The following is a 21,017-nucleotide window of genomic DNA, read 5'->3' as shown; positions in this document are numbered from 1 at the left end:
AACGTAGCTTATCGACTACTTTTACCCGAAGGCTCCAAATTACATCCGGTATTTCACGTTTCCTTGCTGAAAGAAAGTGTTGGTGACTCAAGTGAGAAAAAGGGCAAATTGGATGAGTTCGATATCAGTGATGCACAGCTACTGCCAGAATCGGTTGAGGACTCTCGTTTGGGCCAACTGGGTCAACAACAACTTTTGATTAAATGGGCTAACTTACCAATTGAGGAAGCCACATGGGAAGACCTTGACTTAATTCAACAAAAGTTTCCACAGTTCAACATTGAGGACAATGTTCTATTTGAGGAGAGGGAAGTTGATACGATCCAGCCCATTAACTCAAGCCCATTGTATGTACTGATGCATAGGCCCAAGAGGCAGGTGGGGGTCCCTAAGAGATTGTTGGACTAAGTACGTCATACGGTTCCTGAGTCCATGCACATATCCAGCCACGTTCACCATGATTTCCATTTTTAATTCTGCATGCATTTAGTAGTCTCCATAACTTGCATAATCTTAGTTTCTGTTCATCCATGTTCTCCTTGTTTTTAGTTGTTCTTCTCATGCATTATGTATTTAAGGTTTGAAGTTTAATAAAAAATATCAGAAAATTGCCCCAAGGCTTGTCTCTTCCCTTCTAATTTTTCTTGGAGTCTAATCCACTTACGGATTGTTATCATTTGGTGCTTTCATTCCCGACTCGCCTCCTCGCTATGCCGCCCCGCCGTGATCAAACAGAGGACCTCCCACCGACGGTTTCTGAGCAATTGTCTCAGTTAATCACCACAACCAATTCAGCTTCCACCCACACGAACTCACAACCTGCTGCCTTAATCGAGACCACAGCCAATTTGGTGACTACCATCGCCAAATTATCTGACAACCTCTCATCAGATACCATCCACACCACTTCACCAAAGCCTAACGATGATGCATCCCCCTCATTCAACAATCGTCATTCTAACCCTAAGCCACTCAAGATTAATTTTACACTATTCGATGGTACCAACCCACTCGGATGGATTTTTCAAGCGGAAAATTACTTTACTTATTACCGGATACCCCCCGAAGAACGGGTTGAACTATCTGTCTTCCACTTTGTTGGTGACACGTTATCGTGGTATCAAAGCCTTCATAACAATGATTTACTCGGCTCCTGGACCATGTTTAAAAGAGAAGTTGAATTACGCTTCGGGCCTTCGTCATACGAAAATCATCAGGCCTCCCTATTCAAACTTCGCCAAACAACCACTGTTACCGACTACCAAACCGAGTTCGAACGTATCAGTAATCGTGTTACGGGACTCTCTCGGGAAGCGTTGCGAAATTGCTACATATCAGGTCTTCGGCAAGACATTCAAAATGAGTTAGCTATTTTGAGACCACAAACCCTACATGAGGCTTGTGCCTTATCCAGAACGGTTGAACATAAGCTCGGCCCAGTTTCAAAACCTAAACCAATTTCATTTTCTAAAACCAATACCAGCCCATGGACCCCACCCAATTACTCGCCCGCCATTACTACAAACCCTACCCATGCACACCCTAAACCAACCCAACCACCATTACTGCCGATGCTTCCTAAACTATCTTCTTCCTTAGCGGTCACAAGACTCTCACCGGAAGCAATCGCTCAACGACGAAAGGACGGACTCTGCTTTAAATGTCCGGAGCGTTATTTTCCGGGTCACAAATGCTCACCGCCACAATTTCTCTTAATAGTGGATAATGAAGATGCCGATCCGGAGCCAGTACCTACGATGACTGATAACGCGACACCAGACGAGTCCCCTCAACCAAAACTAATGTCCCTCTCCGACACTGCTTTTTTTGGTATTTCCTCTAACCAAACATTATGTGTTACGGGATATATTTCAGGCAAACTGGTTCAGATTCTGGTAGACAGTGGTAGCACACATAGTATCATTCAACCTCGGATCGCTTCTCAATTGCAGCTGTTAACCAAACCAATTGTCCCTTTTTCGGTGGTGGTAGGCAACGGTCAGTTCATACAGTGTACGGGCTACTGTCCGGACGTTCAGTTTCAGGTAAAGAAAACTCAGTTCCAGATTCCCTTTTTTATTCTACCAGTTGAAGGAGCCGATGTTGTTCTCGGTATTTCATGGCTTAGCACTTTGGGTCGCCTTACGGTTGACTTCTCGATCCCAGAAATTTCATTCATTAAAGATGGCACACCATGTACCTTGACCGGGGAACCTCTAAATCGACAGGTGACACCAAGCTCTCTTACCACTCTACTCAAACATAACTCCATTGCATCATTGCACACCATGCATATTCACCATGCCATTAATCCAGTCAATGATAACCCCATTCCATCCTATACTGACCCTACTATTAACAAATTACTACAAGACTTCTATCCACTTTTTCTGCCTACCCATACTTTGCCCCCAACCCGAACCCATGACCACCACATACCACTCTCCAATGATTCCACTACTGTTAATGTGAAACCATACAGGTATCCCCACTTCCAAAAAAAGATCATGACTAATTTGATCCAAGAAATGTTGCAAGATGGAATTATACAACCCAGCCACAACCCGTTTTCCTCATCGGTCCTCTTAGTAAAAAAGAAAGATGGATCGTGGCGTTTTTGTGTTGGTTCCGTGTCGCTTGTCGCCAGTATCCTGATGGGATTGGCATTGGATATTCCCCTTCTAACCTGACATGAATAAAATGGTTCCTGTTTACATGTACAAGCGCGACTGTTCGATGCGGAATACTTTCTTCGGCTGTTCTGAACATGGGAAAAAATGAAGCACAACCAAGGTCACTTAATAGGAGACAAACGACATTCCACCGGTTTGCTATCAGAAGCCCCGTGAAAGGCATTTGTAGCCACTTAAGTTCAGGTGCTCCGTGTATACCAGTCCAATCTAATGAATCCAGAACATTTTGATAACCAGGTCCATTTATCGTTTTCCATAATTCGTGGAACCGGTTGCACTCATCATAAAGCTGCGCCCGTATGAACGACCAGTCCCACTCTTTAAGCTGCCACCAGAAATTGTAACTAACTAATTAATAATTAATGGTAGTTGGCCTAGTTTTTTTATCTACACTAGAAAACAACACGGACTGGATCTAGATGGTGGGAGATGGCAAGGACCACCAACAGTTTCCAGTTTGGCATGAAGAAAGTTTAATGTATATATTTTGATTAACAGTTTAATGTATGTATTGAGATTAACGAAGATCTTAATCTTTTTTTTTTCTTTTGAACCATTAAAAAAAACATGACCACCCAGGTAAACCCTATGGGAAAAGGGCACTCACGCGAACACAGAACGGCGCTGGTGACCCGGTCTGCCACCATTTCAAAGGGAACTCACCGCCAATCACCCACTGTGGTAAAACCTTGGCTCAACCCTGAGTAATTTTGCTCCAGGCGAGACTCAAACCCATAACCTTCACATTGAAAGGTCATGGGGCTACCAATGCACCAGAAGATCATTTAAAAAAGTAACATATAAGATGCGCCTTTATACTTGTACTGTATCTCTCTACATATAGCCTTTAATGGTGAAGTCACTCTTTATGATCATCCATCACTTTTGAGGGTTAAGACTACTCCCTCATTTCTGATACGATCTAGCCCATTAACTCAAGCCCATTGGATGTACTGATGCATAGGCCCAAGAGGCAGGTGGGGGTCCCTAAGAGATTGTTGGACTAAGTACGTCATACTGTTCCTGAGTCCACGCGCATATCCAGCCACGTTCACCATGATTTCCATTTTTAATTCTGCATGCATTTAGTAGTCTCCATAACTTGCATAATCTTAGTTTCCGTTCATCCATGTTCTCCTTGTTTTTAGTTGTTCTTCTCATGCATTATGTATTTAAGGTTTGAAGTTTAATAAAAAAAATATCAGAAAATTGCCCCAAGGCTTGTCTCTTCCCTTCTAATTTTTCTTGGAGTCTGATCCACTTACGGATTGTTATCGATTTCCTATTTTCTTTTTGTTCCTTAATAAACCTCCGTATCGATATATCCATATATAGTATCTTTGTGTACACTATTGTAGCAAGTGAGATAATTTTATAAATCTAGAAACTAAATAAGCAAACTGTTGTGCCAAATGAGGATCTAAAAAAACTTTAATTATGCATCTCTGTCTACAAACCGACTTATATATTCAGGAGTGGCTAAAGATGAAAGAATGACGAGCTGAGCAGTATCCCAAACATTTCCAAGGAAGTCTCCCCTATAAGTTTTGAACCAATATGTCATTCAGTTGCTTCAGATCTAACCTAAAGTAGCTTCTCATATGGTAGCGTAATGCATGAAGACGTGATTCAGTCGACGTGTACTTTCCCTTGAGCATCTTGTTTGAGTACAACTAAACCGCATCTTATAATATATAGCGATTTAAGAAAATGAGAAGGAATCAAATTGAATAATTTATTGAAGCTTATATAACATTAAGTAAACAAAGCGATTTAAACTGTTGTTCTGTTCAATGAACCAATATATTATATGAAATTATAAAAAAATGATTTAAATATGAAACAATCCATCTCTCATGCCAGCAAGTACATCACCAGACATTTCCACCTCTCTTCCACCTCCCCCTATTCTCAAGTCAACCACAAGGATCAAGATTCGACAACTAGATCGGCTCTTTTCCTGCAACAACAAGGTCCTCACTGTTTGTTCCTTGAAGATCTGACGACGACGACGCCTCCAGAGCCTGATTTTGTTATTCCAGAAAGGTTGAGACAAGATGGCATACGCTGGTATCCATATGTTCATGGAGAAGCTGAACCAGGTCATTAACTCCAATGACATCCCATTCTTCAACAACCTAGAAATTATGTATGCAAGGCCTCAATTACAAGTTCTCCATGATGAGTTGGGCTCCATGATCCAAACCCTTTTCATTGACCAAGATCAAGACCTACATCATGAGCTCGAAAAAGTCAATGATCGGAAGAAAAAATTCAAACGCGCAGCAGAAGAGGCCGAATATATCGTCGATCTCTTTCTATCCGGTGTTTACATTAGGAATATTACTGAAGATTACCCTACACCTGAAGACTTAAATATCTCCTTAAATCTTGATGATGTTAGGAGATCTTTAAAGTCTGTTGAGATAGATTTCTTCAATATAAGAATCGATAGCATGAAGATGGATTCATCTCTAAGACCTAAAACAACGCTGGATCAATCTGCTGCTGGTCCGAGTTCCTTCATCGGAAGCCAACAGGAATCGATGAAATTATTAAATGAAATCATAGTGGGCTTTGATCATGATGCTGAGCTGATAAGAGACAAACTTGTGGAAGATCAAAGGAGGCTAGATATTGTCTCTATTGTTGGTATGGGCGGAATAGGAAAGACTACCCTTGCCACCAAAGTATTTAATGATGGTTATGTTAAGCATCATTTCCATGTCCGTGTATGGGTCACTGTTTCTCAAACATATGACAAGCGTGGTGTGTTGATTCAGATTCTTGAATCCATCCGTGCTCAACTAGATCTTGAAAAGACCCATGACTCTCGACTTCGTGAATTGGTGCACAGACACCTATTTGGTAAGAGATACTTAATTGTCATTGATGATATCTGGCACAAACAAACATGGGATAAGCTAAAAGTATTTTTCCCCCATGATAACTCTGGAAGTCGAATTCTGCTCACCAGTCGCCTCTATGAAGTTGCTAAGCATGCAAATTCAGATGGATTGATTCATCACTTGGGATATTTGAACAAAGAAAAAAGTTGGGAGTTGTTGTGTGAGATGGTGTTCCATGGCAAAGATTGCCCTGAATGGTCGATTAAACCTGGAATGCAAATAGTAGAAAACTGTCAAGGATTACCACTTGCAGTGGTTGTCATTGCAGGAGTTCTAGCAAAAGAAGCACAAAGTGAAAATTTTTGGGTGGAAATTGCAAAGCGAACTGGTTCGTACATTGTTGGTGACCAGAACGGATGCCTTGAAACATTAGCTTTAAGTTACAATCATCTTCCTTTACACTTGAGAGAGTGTTTTCTTTATCTTGGTGGCTTTCCGGAAGACTACATGTTTCAAGTACAAAAGTTGATTTGGCTATGGGTGGCTGAGGGGTTTGTTCAACAAGCTGGAGATAGAAGCTTGGAGGATATTGCAGAGAGCTATCTGATTGATCTAATCGACAGAAATCTTGTAATGGTAGCAGATAGGAAGAAGTCGGATGGAGCTGCCAGAACTTGTAAAGTGCATGATCTTGTCAGGGAGCTATGTTTGAAAAAAGCCAAGGAAGAACAATTAGAGAGGTATAAATCGTCCTCTAATGTTATTACACCACCATATACGCCATATCGTATGTTCATAGAAAAAGATACAAACGATCTGAGCTTTACTCATTCGCCCTCCAAAACCCTTCGATCTTTCTTGTGCTTCACATTCTTGAGTTTTGACATTGCAAAGTGTTTCTATTCCTTTGTGCTACTTAGGGTGTTAGATCTACATAAGTGTGAATTGAATGATTTTCCCAAAGGAATGGAACTGTTAGTTCACTTGAGGTATCTTGCAATTTGGAAAGAATCAGAAGGTTTCCCAACTTCAATATGCAACTTATGGAACCTTCAAACCCTCATTTATATTTCAAAACATAGATGTATAGATTTACCCGGTAACATTTCAGATTTGGTAAATCTAAGGCATTTGAGGACTTATCAACCTTATAATAAGAGAACGAAGACGTCCTTTTTACTTCGTTCCATTGAAAAACCAATGAATTTGCAAAGTATTTCAGGTATTGTGTTGGGAGATGGGGTAGATAATTTTCAAAAGTGTTTTCCCTGCATTAAGGAACTTACATATACTACTTACAGAAGAAAGCGTAATGAATTTAAATCTCTCACCTACCTTGAAAATCTCAAAGTAACTTGCTATGGAGGTATTCATATTACATTCCCAACATCATTGAAAACACTTACACTAGAAAAGTGTTTTCTACCGTGGAGTGATATGTCAATCATTCAATCGTTACCTAATCTCCAGGTTCTCAAACTAAAAGAAGATGCTTTTAAGGGAAGTTGCTGGAACACAAATGAACAAGACTTCCCACAACTAAAATTCTTGAGACTTGAGAAGTTAGATATCGAAGTGTGGGAAGCCTATAGTGGAAGCTTCCCGTGTCTCCGACAATTAGAAGTTATCTGCAGAAATCTTAAAGAGATCCCCCTTGAAATTGGGGACATACCAACGCTTCAGCTTATTAAAATCTGGAATGGTAACCACTCTATTGGTCAATCTGTTAGAAGAATTCAAGAAGAGCAACGTGATTTTGGAAACTATGACCTAAAGATTGATGTCAAAAGGTTTTTTTGGTAGAAAGATTTAAATATCAATGAATACAGCTGTCGATTTTGGTCTTGGTTTATCTGAAAGCATGTAAGGGTTTTGTTTTGGGAGAAATATGTTATGTTGGAAGAGACATTGGAGCTCTGGTTACGAAGGGAAATTATCAAGAATAAGCACCTTTGTCTAAAAATTGTGTAATTTATTTTGTTATTATTTTGTGAGGAGAGACAATTGAACTCTGGCTATGAGGGTAAATTATTAAGAACAAGCACCTTTGTCTAAAAAATGTGTTATTTATTATTATTATTATTATTATTATTATTATTATTATTATTATTATTATTATTATTATTATTATTAACATGTAATTCACACACATTAAATATTATTTGTTTTAATTTTCAAAAAAGAAAGTTGTTCTTTGGGTAACACCCATCTTACCTTCCAGCCCCATAAAGCCTCTGTGTTGACTCGAGTGACACATGTCAGCTCATGCCCAAAGGAGGGGCTTGAAACTCCTACACTACTACATTTGGTCTTAATTTTTTCCTCTTAAACACACTCACAATACCAAATATCATTTATCTTTTTAAAAAGTCAATAAGTTTTAAAGAAAGTAGTTAATTCTACATCTTATCGAGAATTCGAGATGATATATAAAATTTTGAATGCCATATAAGTATATTTCATCTAGTAACATGCGTATTTTAATCTACATTGCACGTGACGAAATAAGATGATATCGTCCTAACAATATCGACACCACGTCAATTTAGATTGAACAACATCTGTAACCATGAGCGAAGCTTTTAAGGGGCGGGAGGGGGCGGCCGACCCGCCGAACTTTTCGCTCAATAGTGGAGAGTAAGCAGTTTTCGTATAGAAATTTTTTGGTATATACGTTTTCGACCCCTGTTTTTATATAGATTTTTAGGTCCAGTGACTTACGCCCCTGGTCGGAAATCTCAAGCTTCACTACTCTCAGTAACGGTATTATCAAAACCGTTATTAACATGTATCTTACACATGTTGATATCCTTATTTACAGGGTTTAATCTTTGAGTTATTATAACAAGTATCGAAATTATACCAATATTGTAATGATTCAAATCGATAGCTACCATATTCCCGAGTAATGCACGGATCAAAAACTAGTTCTATATAATTATGGTACAAACCAAGCATCACGCAACCCTTGAAAAAGAAGTTTGAATCTATCCTTAATCCATTTATAATTTATTCTTTAAGAAATCACCAATATTAAAAAACCATAAACGTTAAAATAATTTTGCTTTCAAACAAGTTTGAAAATGTACGTCTTACATTAAATCTTTTACCTATGATATTTTTGGGTTACTATTGTATCTCTATATTTGTTGGAGATTTCTTTTCATCGAAATTGCTTTAAGGTTCTTGAGGATGGTGTCTATATAATGGTTATGAGTTAAAATAAAACAACAATCAAAACTTTTGGCGAGCATCTTGAACATGGTTCAGCAAGTCGTGAATAGCAATCTCTCGACCCTTAAGAGTCGCTTCGTCTTTAGTGTGATCGGTTTTACAATTCAAAAGGGGGTTGCGACGCAGATTGTTGCCGTCTGATGGCTTCTTAAGAATTAGTTGAATATATGTTCGAGCTTGGTGGAGCAGCGTATAATAGTGGCCGTAAAGACGGTTATGCCAAAGGCATGGCGTATGCCATCGAAGGAAAACCAGACAACAATTTCGAACTATTCAAAGAAGATTGTTCTTGGAATTACTCCGAGAAACATAAGGCGTTTGGCTACCTGGATTTCAGCATATATTGAAGGCTATCAAGAAACTGTCCCGGAAGGGAGTTGTCGTGGATGTGTTACGGAAGGTCTTAGAAGGTGGTGACGCGACAACCGGTGATGCAGGCCCCATCGGGGGGTCAAAGTTAGACTTTATCATGATCGGCTTGCATGCCGTAGCTTGGTAGTATGACCATTTAATGGTCTCAAACAATTTTTATTTTATGTTTGTTGAACATGTTTTTATGAATGTTTGTGGACTGTGGTTGTGACCTATTTTTGCCGGTAGACAACCTGTCAAGGTTATGCTTTCAACGTGGATGTGAATTCTTTGGGCCTTGGGCCGTTTGTTTGAATTTTGCTTGTTTTACAATTTGTGCAAATGTAGACTGCTTTGCACAGATGCTGCGAGTAAATGTTGGCTAAGACAGGTGTGTGTAAGATTGACCCGGTTGTGCACTTGGTCGTGACGAGCCTTGGAGGTCTACAACCTTTATAAAGTCGTTGTGTGCCAATGATATTTTCATGTATACCCAAAGTGGTATATGCATTTGTAAACAAAATTCATAAGGTAAGAAACGAGAGGTAATGTAGTCAACACTTCTTGTATTTTACATAATGTGTTGGGCACGGGGCCGTAAATACAAAGATAACTGCAAGTTACATATGGCACTTTCGTAACTGCTGAGCATTTTAGGTCCTGGGGACCGTCTTGTCAATGAGGGTGCGCAACTGGTACGCCCTTTCCCTAGGACCTTGTCGACGACATAGGGTCCTTCCCATTTGGGAGCAAGCTTGCATAGACGCTCCCTGTTGGAGGCCTCATTGTCTCTGAAGATGTAATCTCCAGGATTAAGGATTAAAGGTGCATATGCGCACCCTAATGTTATAGTATTTATCAAGCTTTGTTTTGTACTTGTCTTCACAGATGGCCGCCATCCCTCTCTTCGCTTTTCCAAGAGGTCTAAATCCATGCGACGCTCTTCTTCATCGTTAATAGCGTTGATGGACAGCATTCACCAACCTCAAATTTTGTAAAACCTCTTTGAACATTCACCAACCTCAAATTTTGAATCTTTGAAAACTATAAACGGTTGGGTTGGTGATTCATTTTCAACCATCTTTTCTTTCAGTTTACAAGACACTTCCTGTTTTGAATGAATTGCCTTAGAACAATCCTTCGCAATGTGACCAACTGTGTTGCATTGGAAACAGGTTCTCGTTTCTTTCTTCTGAACAACTTCATTCTTCATTTCATCTTGCTTCTTTGCAAGGAACTCTCTGTTTGACTGCTTCCAGAATGAGCTTTTCATCTCTTCTTCCGAGCTTGTTCCTGAAACAAATACAATTTTTGGTTTATAAGTTTTCTCATTTTTATGATTTTCTGGTGGAATAAATCCAAGACCTTTCTTTTTGAAATTACCGTTATGGTTTGGTTTCTTTTGAAAACATGAACCAAAATTGTAACCATTTTTCTTGTTTAGACGTTGTTGAACTCTTGAGGTGTAAGGTTTAGGTTTTTCAGAAAGATTTTCATCTTTTATTTCAGAAATATTGATTTCTGTTAGTTTGAAAACCTTTTTTATCATTTCTGGTTTAACACCTCTTATTGGAAATTCTTCATCAGAATATAATTTGTCAGAATCATTCAAAGTATATGCAGCTTTGAACGTTTCATCATTCAAATTAGATTTTGATAACAAGAATTCTTTATTGTAAACTCTTTTGCCCTGCTTGACTTTTGAAATTGACATGTCGGATTCAGACTTTGACTCTGACTCTGATTTTGACTTCGACTTTGACTCCTCTGTTTCATCGTTATCCAACACATGATCCACCACTTTCTTCATCAATTGAGATTGTTGATCAGTGTCAGATGATGTAAACGTGACATCAATATTTTCTGGCAAGTTAACTGAAGACACCGACTCCCACTGTAAATTTGTTGCCTTTTCGACTCTTTCTGAATTTGGATTTCTTGGAGAATATCCATTTTCAAGCGGGGGTGGACACTTGTTGTAACTAACACCTTGTCTCTTACCAGATGTCTTAACTTCAGTATCCTTCTTCTTAGCCTTCTTCTTTTCAGAAGTCTTTTCTTCAGATACTTCATCGTCTTCAAATACCTTCATGCCTTCCACTGTTGGATAAATCATGTCAATGACATAAGAAGTACATAAGTAACTTTTTAACAATCGATTAACTCTTTCCGTTTCAATTCTTTGGGTTTCCAATTTCTGTTCCAAAACAGCACACTTCTCGATGTAATTGTTAACAATTTTCTGCTTTGTCATAAAAGCTCCCTGAAGTGTTTTCATTGTTGTGGCTTGTTCACTGCTTGAATCATTGTACTGATTCATGGCTTTGTTCATAACATCGTAAGATTCCTTCAACCTGTTCATGTTGTTAATCAGTTCATTGTTTTTCTTCTTCATAATCTCACGGGTTTCACAATTCACTGGAATCTTTCTTGCATCAACTTCTTCATTTACTTTGAACTTTGGAACTTCCTTTACCTTTCTTTTTATCACCTGAACTTCTTCATCATCATTGTTGACTGGTGTTTTGACCTTCTTTTTCTTTTTTGCTTTTTCATCTTCACTATCACTCTCTTCCATCTTTCTCAAATGCTTCTGCATTCGTTTTGCATAATAATCATTATCATTATCACTATCTTCTTCAACTCGAGCAACAAAAGCTTTGTGATTTGAAGTTTTGCTAGGATCATGGTCATCCCAACTGAAATTTGCCCAGCTAAACCCTTCTGGTAACTTTTCATCATCTTGATCTAACAAATACGCTTTACCATCGGCTGAAACATATTTGTCCCAACTGAATCCTTTTGATGATTTTTCATTTTCTTGATTCACCATACAAGCTTTCTTTGATGATTCTTCAATTTCTTTTCTTGCATGAGCAGTTTGTGGTTGTTGTTGATGTGGCTGTTGAGCAACTTGATGATAAATTACTTTCCGATAGTAATCATTGTTATTGAACGGATTTTGAGCTCCACTTTCTTCGTGGTTTTTGCACTCCCTCTTGAAGTGTCCTTTTTCCCTGCAACGAAAACAAGTAACTTTAGATTTATCAAAATCTAAAGTAGAAACATTAGCATCACGGAAGTCATCTCTTCCTGTGATCTGTTTGAACTTCTCAGCTCTCCTCAACACACTTGCTAAACACCACTTTATATCCATTAATTCCATTTCTTCAGCATCGATTTAATCGTAATCTTCTTTTGTAAGCATTGGATTCTCGATCCTCCCTGCTACTAAACTCCCATACGACTCCAACACAGTTCCCAACAAAGACATGTGACTTTTAGCAACTTCCTCTGAGTAATCCTGATCATTCTCAAGATTCAACACAATGTTGCATTGTAACTTCTTGCCATTCTTTGTTGTTGACAAGTTTGGATCAACTGACGGATATGATGAAAAACTTGTTTTGCTATTTGACCCTTTAGATGAACCTCCCGATGAACTCTTTGCGTTGAATGCAGTTTCAACTTTTGGTGACATGTTGGTCTTATCATTGATATCTGCTTTGTAATAAAGACCAATATCTTGTTCACCATCGAAGTCTTTCATTCTTGAAATCTTTCTTTGTTCCATTTCCTGAGCTTCAAGCTTTTCAATGAACTTACTCAACGTTAAATTCCCAAAACCTTTCTTGTTCCTCAACATCATGAGATATGTGCCCCAAGTTTCATGCGGCAATGCATCAGCCAACTTCTCAATCAATTCTTCATTGTCCTTTGTGATGCTCACTCTCTTCATGTTTACTAACAAATTGCAGTATCTTTCAATGATCTGCTTGGTACTCTCAGTTTTCAAACCACGAAATAGATCAAATTCTTTCTACAGAAGCGATTTCTTATTCTTAATCATCTCTTGGCTTCCAACAAATTTAGATCTTAAAGCTTTCCAAATCGAATATGCACTCCCACTGTGTTGCAATAAGACCAAGATATCTTCTTTCAAAGCTTGTTGCAATAAACTGATCATCATCTTTTTGTTTTTGTATTTCTTTTTCTCATTAGCACTTAAGTCTTTAATTGCAATCTCCTCTTCGTCATCATTCCTTGGTCTAACATATTTTGTTTCAATACATTCCCAAGCATCCAAATAATTTGCTTGCACCCAATTTTCAAACCGTTCTTCTCATCCTTTATACTCTTCAATGTTCATGAGTTTAGGTGGTTTCTGCATAGTGCCCGTTTCGTTTTCCAACATAGCTTGCTGAGTAATGGTAATCGGCGTAGCAAAGGAATTATAAAATTCCTCTTCCATGTTTCGGTTATCAAAATTCACAAAATCAGACAGTTCAAACGAAATTAACTTTCAAAAGAAATTCCCTTGATGCAAAATTCCCTTTCAAACGAAATCACTCGTACAAACGAAATTACCCGTTCAAACAAAAATAGCTTTGGAACAAAATTACCCTAATTCCGTTCGAAGTGATACCCTTTCAAACGAAATTGTAATTCCGTGCGGAATTATCAAACGAAATCAGAACTTCAAGCGAAATTACTAATTTCGCGTGGAACCTCTCAAACGAAATTACAGCTTTGGTGCGGAATCACTAATTTCGTATGAACCTTTCAAACGAAATTACTATCTGGTGCGAAATTAGACCCTAATTCCGTGCGAAATTATGTTGATGTCATCATCTCGAACTGAATTTTGTCAAATTGATCAAGTTCTAGGTCGATTTTAAGTCTGAAACTTTCTGGGGTTTGTTAAAACAGTAATGCGCACATGATATGTGAAAATCAAGACATTTTGATCGTAAAATCAAGTTTAATTTTGAAAAGAAGGTGTAGAAATCAGAATTTGCAGCTGAATTGGTAAGAACTCTTCCTCCTGTGCTCTAATACCACTTGTAGGATCGTTTTCAGACCCAAACGAGTCGATCAGAAGAGTTTTTGCTTGATACGAAAGGCAGAAACAGACGTATCAAGTTCAATTCAGCTAGAATATCACTTTAAACTATCTTTTGGTTGATTTAACAAAGAATTACAGGGAGTAGACACTTCGGCAGCACTTCGGTGCTCGAGCCGGAAAGTTACAAATGAAATCAAGACACCCCTACTTTTAGGCTTGTAATTTCTCATGGAATTAACTCAAGCGAAATTATCATTCATGCGGAATTAAGTTCCGTACGGAATTAGACTGTAATTTCGTGCGGAAGTACGAAAAGGTAATTTCGTGTGGAATTACCTCCAAGCCCATTTTTGACATATTTCTCGTATAACGTGCCCTGATATATCTACATACATGCAGGACTCGATACAAGACGAAGTCGACAGACGCATGCACCAACAGATTTTATAGTGTGCTCTTATATTTGGTTTGATATCATTTATTTACAAAGATGATACGGAGAGAACAACTAAACCAAAGTTATGATCTATTATTACTATCATGAAAGAATACAGCTATTCTTAGATACGACACGAAGTGTCATACTCATGTATCTCATTATCAAGTTATGAAAGACCGTAAGATGTCAGACCGATAATATTATATAATCGGACATACGATTACTTCTCGATTAATATTATGTGAAGAGAAATTTATTTATAAGAGAAATCAGATAAAGCAAATTTTGTTTGTCCCCCAAATACGCTTCTGAGGTATAAATATGCTTAAATATGACATCAGAAGTTTCATACTCTCTGAATCTGATTATTAATTTATAAAAGGTCATAAGATTTATAGACCGATAATACTACATGACTCGGTCATGTAACGATTTCTCAATTTATAATATATGAAAAGAAGATTGTCTTTAATGAAAATCTGGATAAAAGATGTTCATTTGTAACACCTGAGATATGCTCATGAAGTAGCGATACGATTAACAAAGTATGAGTTTAAAATGATTTCATACCCATGTGACTGAACAAAGAATGAGAATCCATGAATGTTTTCGGATTCTATCTCATTGCATAAAGTGAATATGATGATGATCAGTGTAAAGGTCACGATCATGACCAAAGGAAATTATAATGATGCCACCATGAAAGTTTGCAATGATAACACGTTGTTCTCTCGTGTAATGCAACTACTACACATACAATCGTAAACTAGAAGTTTATGTATCATGATTATTTACTTAATTGGCATGACTGGTTAGACCACACCAAGTCAATGATGATGTGAAACATAATGAAGAAGTAGAAGATTCTTCAAGCTGATAATTTGTATGTAATGTTTGCTCTCAACGGAAATTTATATTTGCCAAATAAAGGAGGGTGTGTATCCCTAAATATTCTGGAAGTGACTGAAGGATACACATATCCAAACATGATACCATTTGGTGTTTTAAATTGATGCATCGTCTAAATGGTTATCAAATTCACAACTTGAAGTTTGTGTGATATGTGGCTTAGCTAATGAGATAACAAGCACAATATTCCTTATTACTTATTTATTTTGGAAATAATGGTAAATTTAATTCCTAAGTTCTTAAAGAAAAACATTCGTATAAGTGCTTTTGTTAAGACGATCACTGAACGTCTACGATTGATAGCAAAGCAAATAATCATGAGAGCAAGTTCATGTTTATATATGAGTACATGTAATTTTACATGCAATAACATTAATTCACATCAGGCCAACATATCCCCATTATAGTTGGTTTTAGTCAGGAACCAAATATGTCCCTTCTAAGATTTTGGTTGTGCAGTATATATTGAAATTGATCCACCACTACGCACAAAGATGGGACCTTAAAAGGTGGTTGGGAATATATGATAACGAATAAAGTCTTTCACGAGATATTTATTTATGGCTCAATTAATTGATATCCATCTAAATGGATTAACATTCCCAACATCAGGGGGAGATAAAAAGCAGTTGGAAAAGAAATGAGTTGGTATGAATTATCATTGATCCTCAAAACTAAAAGTGTGAACCAGAAGTTCAAAGAATAACTCATTTACAAAGATTAACGAATATATTACCAGACGCATTCACTAACCTTAAAAAGGTGATTATGTCACATATACCAACTGCTAATGCTCCAATTAAGATGAGTGTCCCAGAAGGACAATCACCACATGTTTGTAATGAGTCTATTGCACGTCTGAAGCGTGGTAGACCAGTCGATTCCAACAATAAAATTCCTCGAACGTTGGAGCAACTAATTAAGATGGTCAAGTCGAGGTTATATTAAAATGGTCTCTTGAAGAGACAATAGACATGATGGTTCAAGAATAACCTCAGGTACCTGAAAATAAAGAGATCTCGATAAGGTGTATCATGTCTAAGATATGTGATCGGAGTGTCGCGCTCCGGTCAAAGATAATATTTATATACCCTAATTACCCTTAACATATAGCTAGTGGTAGCAAGGGGTCGAACCACGAAGAGTATGTGGTTTGTGTGCGGATTTGATTGAATTATGAATAGTTGTCACTTTTATGAAGCTTGCTATATTGTTTTTGTATGTTCTTGTTTGATTGGAAATTGTGAATTAGAATAACTAAAATGATTAACTAAATTAACTACTCACGATTACTAAACGCAAGAAGTGAAAATGATTGTTTGAACAATAATAAGAAAACAAGGTTCACACCCGGTTCGGTAATTGCATTCCTAGGGTTCCTACACGTTTTAAGATTGATTCAATTGCAAAAACGATTAACGAGTTTAGTGTCGCACGGCTTAGGTGCCAAGAGCTATCAACGTTATAAAGAATGGACCACAATGCACTTCGTTACCAAGAACATGTAAACTCTAACCTAGACAAGGCATAATTGCACATAAACATTTCATAAAATCAAGTTTAATCTTCACTCGACGGTTTACGAATTCAATACAAATGCAAGACAATTATCATAAGTTTCAAATCAAGAAGCAATTTGTCACAAAATCAATCCAAGAACAATGTTTTAACCCTAGACTTACAATTAACCTACACCGGGGTGAAACCTCCAAGGAATTAGCCACGCATGATCGACGAAACTTGATCACCGGATGTTGAAAACTTGAATTGGATCATCATGAAGCTTTACGGTGAAGGAATGGTTAGGGTTTGTGGTGGAGAAATTGAATGGATGGAAGGTGGAAGAATGATTGTAATGGTAATGAACTAGGGTTTGGATTCGGATGAGAATTCGGGTTGTAAGATGGATGGTAGATGGATTAGAGATGAAGTGGTGGTGAATATGGCTCCAAGAATGGTTTTCAAACTCCCAATAATGTGTAACTCCCCTCTTGAATGAGTTTGGACCAATAGAAATCGGAATAGACCCCCAATTAGCCAAAATTCGCGTTTCACAAAATCAACACCCGTCGCCGACGGGCCTGACCCCGTCGCCGACGGGCTCCCAAAAGCTCTTGTTTGGCCGACGGCCTAATTGACTGGATACGGGTAAAATCAGCATACGGGATTATCTGGGACCCGTCCGGGACGGGTATACACCCGTCGCCGACGGCCCCTAAAAACCCACTTCTCCGTTTCTTGTTCCTTGCACTCTCGATTGATCCGTAACGCATCCTGGTGCTCCGGTTTTCGACCCGGTGACCCGTAAAGCTCCCGAAAAGCTCCTTAAACTCCATCAAACCTGCAAAACACATTCTTGATTAAAAGTAGGCTATTCGAAACTCAAACTTACGTAAAAACGTTAAGTTAAACAATACAAAGCACCGGTTTCTAACCACGTATCACATCCCCACACTTGTCTTTTGCTTGCCCTCAAGCAAATCTGTTTTTCACTTTCACGTGGGTCGAACAACAAATGCACATCCCATTCCCGAGACATAAGTTAAGGTCTATTGTCATACAAAAGTTCAAACTCTTTAAAATATTCAATGTATTTAGTGGTGACGTGCTTTAAATACACAAATGGTTACCCAAGATTAACCCGCCCGTAAAACTAACAAATCATGCATATCCCTCGCAATGTGCTCTCCACTCGGCTTAAAGTTTGCTAACATGTATAATGTATTAGCTTTTCAACAATTAATCGCTCAAAACCGATTAGAACACGTACCCGCATAGGCTTGCAACTCAATCATCCTCCACTATTGAACACCAATACTAAGCACAAGTCAAAAGGTCTTTGAGGGGTTGTAACAGGGCTAGGCGAAGGGTAGGAATAGGATATCTTTAAAGTGACTAAGGTGATGAAAAATTCGATTCTTATTACAAACCACTAAACTGAACAAAAGCAAACTATAAACATCCACAATGGGCAAAAACTTTCGCCTTTTATTCAACAAACTACTAGCACATCTTTTTGTGTTTTTCTCAATACTTTTTCATTCTTTTTCGCAACATTTTCTGATTTTTTTTTTTACACAAATGAATCACAACTATACAAACTTAATTTCCTATAATCGAATTTTCATCACACGGGTTTAAAAAGAAAAGGCTTATGGCTATGGGCTAAGTGGGTGATCAAACGAAAGGTCTAGGCTCAAAATGGGCAACTAAGGAGTTTGTTCGGGTAAGGATAGAAAAATGGTTTAAAGAGAAAAAAAAATTTACCTAATGCCTTAATCATTCTCGTGCTTGTATTTGGTCTATAGTCTCAAATGTATCAAAAGTTGCAAGTTCTACAATACGCGACTAATGGCCCACTCAAACAAAGAAACATGTGAATGCGAATCTATGATGTATAAAGGGCTCAAACCTTACGTATAAGGGTATGATATGTGATATGCATACATTGCTAGTTCCTTAGGCGAATTATTCTCAAATAACCACCCGCTAAATACCCGATATGCTTATTAATTTGAACTTGACCATGACAAAAGACCAAATGGTTTGTGACATCCCTCGTTGACTTGGTTACTTGTGCTTTTGAGATTGCTTTGAAAACAAGACATTTTTGAAAAAAAAAATTTTGAAATTTTCCCCCATCCCCACACTTGAGGTAAACATTGTCCTCAATGTGTAGTATTTAAATGAACGGGTCAAAATCGAAAATTTTTACTACTCCCCCATCCCCACACTTAAGGTACATATTGTCCTCAATGTGTAAGAACTAGAGTTTTTAAAGCACAAGGGATGTGACACGGCTAACCTCCCCAAAATTACACCCCGAAAAATAAAATACAATTTACAATCCACTTATTTGCTACTAAAAATCAAAGATAAAAAGAAACGTATGCACCTGATTTTTCGCTAGTTCCTCGTGTGTTCTTCATCTTTTCAACAAAGCGATCGTCTCACGAACATAATGTACCTACAAATCTTAACCCTTGTGTAGAAGCATGCTTCTCACAACCATCAAAATCTGTTAGTTACCTAGTTCCACCACTTTTATGAAATTATTACCAAGCCATATATTATTTTACCTTTGACTTTATGTGGAAAATATTTTACAACAACAATAAACCTAACTCACTTTCGTAGGAATCACGACGGCATTTAGCATATGCACACAAGCCCTTTAAACCTCCCGATAGCTCGGGAGGACGAGTCGGTCTCGTGAGGGTTATATAGGGAACACACCCACAAAGTTCATTTACCTAGACATAAATTAAATAAAAACGAAAAGAAATAACGGAATATAATATACAACAACAACAACATAAAACATACCATACCTCTACCGCTGATATCGCTCGTTTGGATCCATGGGCGGGTTGGGTTGGTATGGATAACCAGTGAGGGCCTCGAACATCTCCCTATAGTTATCTAAGGGGCTTTGCTCCCCTTGGGGCGGTGGTTGGTACGGGATTGGAACGAAGCTAGACCCTACCGCTTCGGGCCAATGCGGAGTCGGGTCGGATGGGCCTTGAGGATAGGGAAGATCGGAGTAATTTGTCCACCCCGAGTGCTCGGCGTAGGGGAGGCCGGCTTGGTAGTCTCTATGGTGTCGCTCCTGATCATGCAACACTTTGGCGTTATTAAGCGCCATCTGTTGAGAGACGTACATGGCACTCCAACGGCGGCGGTTCAATTCTTCTTCTTGTTGTCGACGCGCCGCTTCCGCTTCTTCCCATGCCCGCCTTCGGGCTGCTTCATCCTCCTGTAGCTTTGCTAACTGTTCCATGTGTGATCTTTGCATGGCTTGGAACAGTTCTTGCTCTTCCATGAACTTATTCATTCTTTCACGTTGGGCTCCTTGAGCGTCCCAGTATTCTTGCATTGAAGCTCCGTAAGACCCTTGCCAAGCTTCTCTCCTTTGATTGTATTCCCGACCTTCTCCTATACATGCAGAGACATTATCATATATCTCCTGTTGCCCCCTATCAAAATTTTTGTAAGAGGGCACACGTCTCCGAGTCACAAAACCTGCCACCTCTGCGTTAATCTCTCTGTGTGGCCGCATGTATCGTTGCCTCGGTCCTTGTGCCCCGGAAGGTTCAGCTTCCTGCTCCTCTTCTTCCTCCATCTCCACATCTTCTTCCCGCACGGGTGGTGCCCCAGAAGTACGGACCTCATACTTGTTCCCCAACTCATCGGTCACAACATACTTATTTCCCGAGAACTTGACCTCTATCTTCCAATTTTTCTTCATGTAAGCCACGTTAAATTCCTCCACTGGCTTAGAGACCCATAGTGCTTCCAGGGGTAAACAGTTTTTGCTGCACAATCATGGCACTAATGAGGCGTGCATACGGAATAAACCGCCTCTGAGACGCCTCCCTGGTGGCCCATGTGTTCATCATCACTATGTGCCTCCACGACAGCGTTGGGGTCCCATACAGTAAGGCGTGCACCACCCTACAGTCACTGACTCTCACTCCCCCACGATCACCAAACCTCGCTAAGATGTTTTCAACCGAGATACCTTGAAGAATCTTTCCTTCAAGCGACATTTGTTTCCGCTTCATTTCCCCCCCTTGGTGGGTCGGTAAAATAACATCTGTCAATTGATCAACATCATTTGGGTTCATATGGTTATCCAAAAACTGCTCGATGGTGGGGTAGTCATATGCTTGTGCTCCCAAAGAGTCAAACCGAGC

General features: G+C 38.7%; 3 protein-coding genes across 3 annotated transcripts; 2 read left to right on the top strand and 1 right to left on the bottom strand.

Annotated features, from left to right (window-relative positions):
• Positions 1-710: 710 nt before the first annotated feature.
• LOC110924519 lies at positions 711-2,690 on the top strand. Its single transcript, XM_022168520.1, has one exon. It carries the CDS (start codon positions 711-713, stop codon positions 2,688-2,690), a length of 1,980 nt encoding a protein of 659 aa, XP_022024212.1.
• A 1,813-nt stretch (positions 2,691-4,503) lies between these two features.
• LOC110924857 (putative late blight resistance protein homolog R1B-16) lies at positions 4,504-7,583 on the top strand. The gene has a single exon (XM_022168841.2). The coding sequence runs from the start codon at positions 4,751-4,753 to the stop codon at positions 7,343-7,345; it is 2,595 nt and encodes an 864-aa protein (XP_022024533.2). The 5' UTR covers positions 4,504-4,750; the 3' UTR covers positions 7,346-7,583.
• A 1,099-nt stretch (positions 7,584-8,682) lies between these two features.
• On the bottom strand, positions 8,683-20,569 carry LOC118488844 (golgin subfamily A member 6-like protein 22). The gene is made up of 4 exons (XM_035986239.1): positions 20,054-20,569; positions 11,531-11,720; positions 11,129-11,227; positions 8,683-8,741 (listed from the first exon to the last, which is right to left on the bottom strand). The coding sequence occupies exons 1-4, from the start codon at positions 20,567-20,569 to the stop codon at positions 8,683-8,685; spliced, it is 864 nt and encodes a 287-aa protein (XP_035842132.1).
• Positions 20,570-21,017: the final 448 nt, after the last annotated feature.

The sequence above is a fragment of the Helianthus annuus genome, chromosome 17 (genome assembly GCF_002127325.2).
Source record: "Helianthus annuus cultivar XRQ/B chromosome 17, HanXRQr2.0-SUNRISE, whole genome shotgun sequence".
Classification (NCBI taxonomy): domain Eukaryota; kingdom Viridiplantae; phylum Streptophyta; class Magnoliopsida; order Asterales; family Asteraceae; genus Helianthus; species Helianthus annuus.
This window is presented reverse-complemented; position numbering and strand designations above follow the sequence as displayed.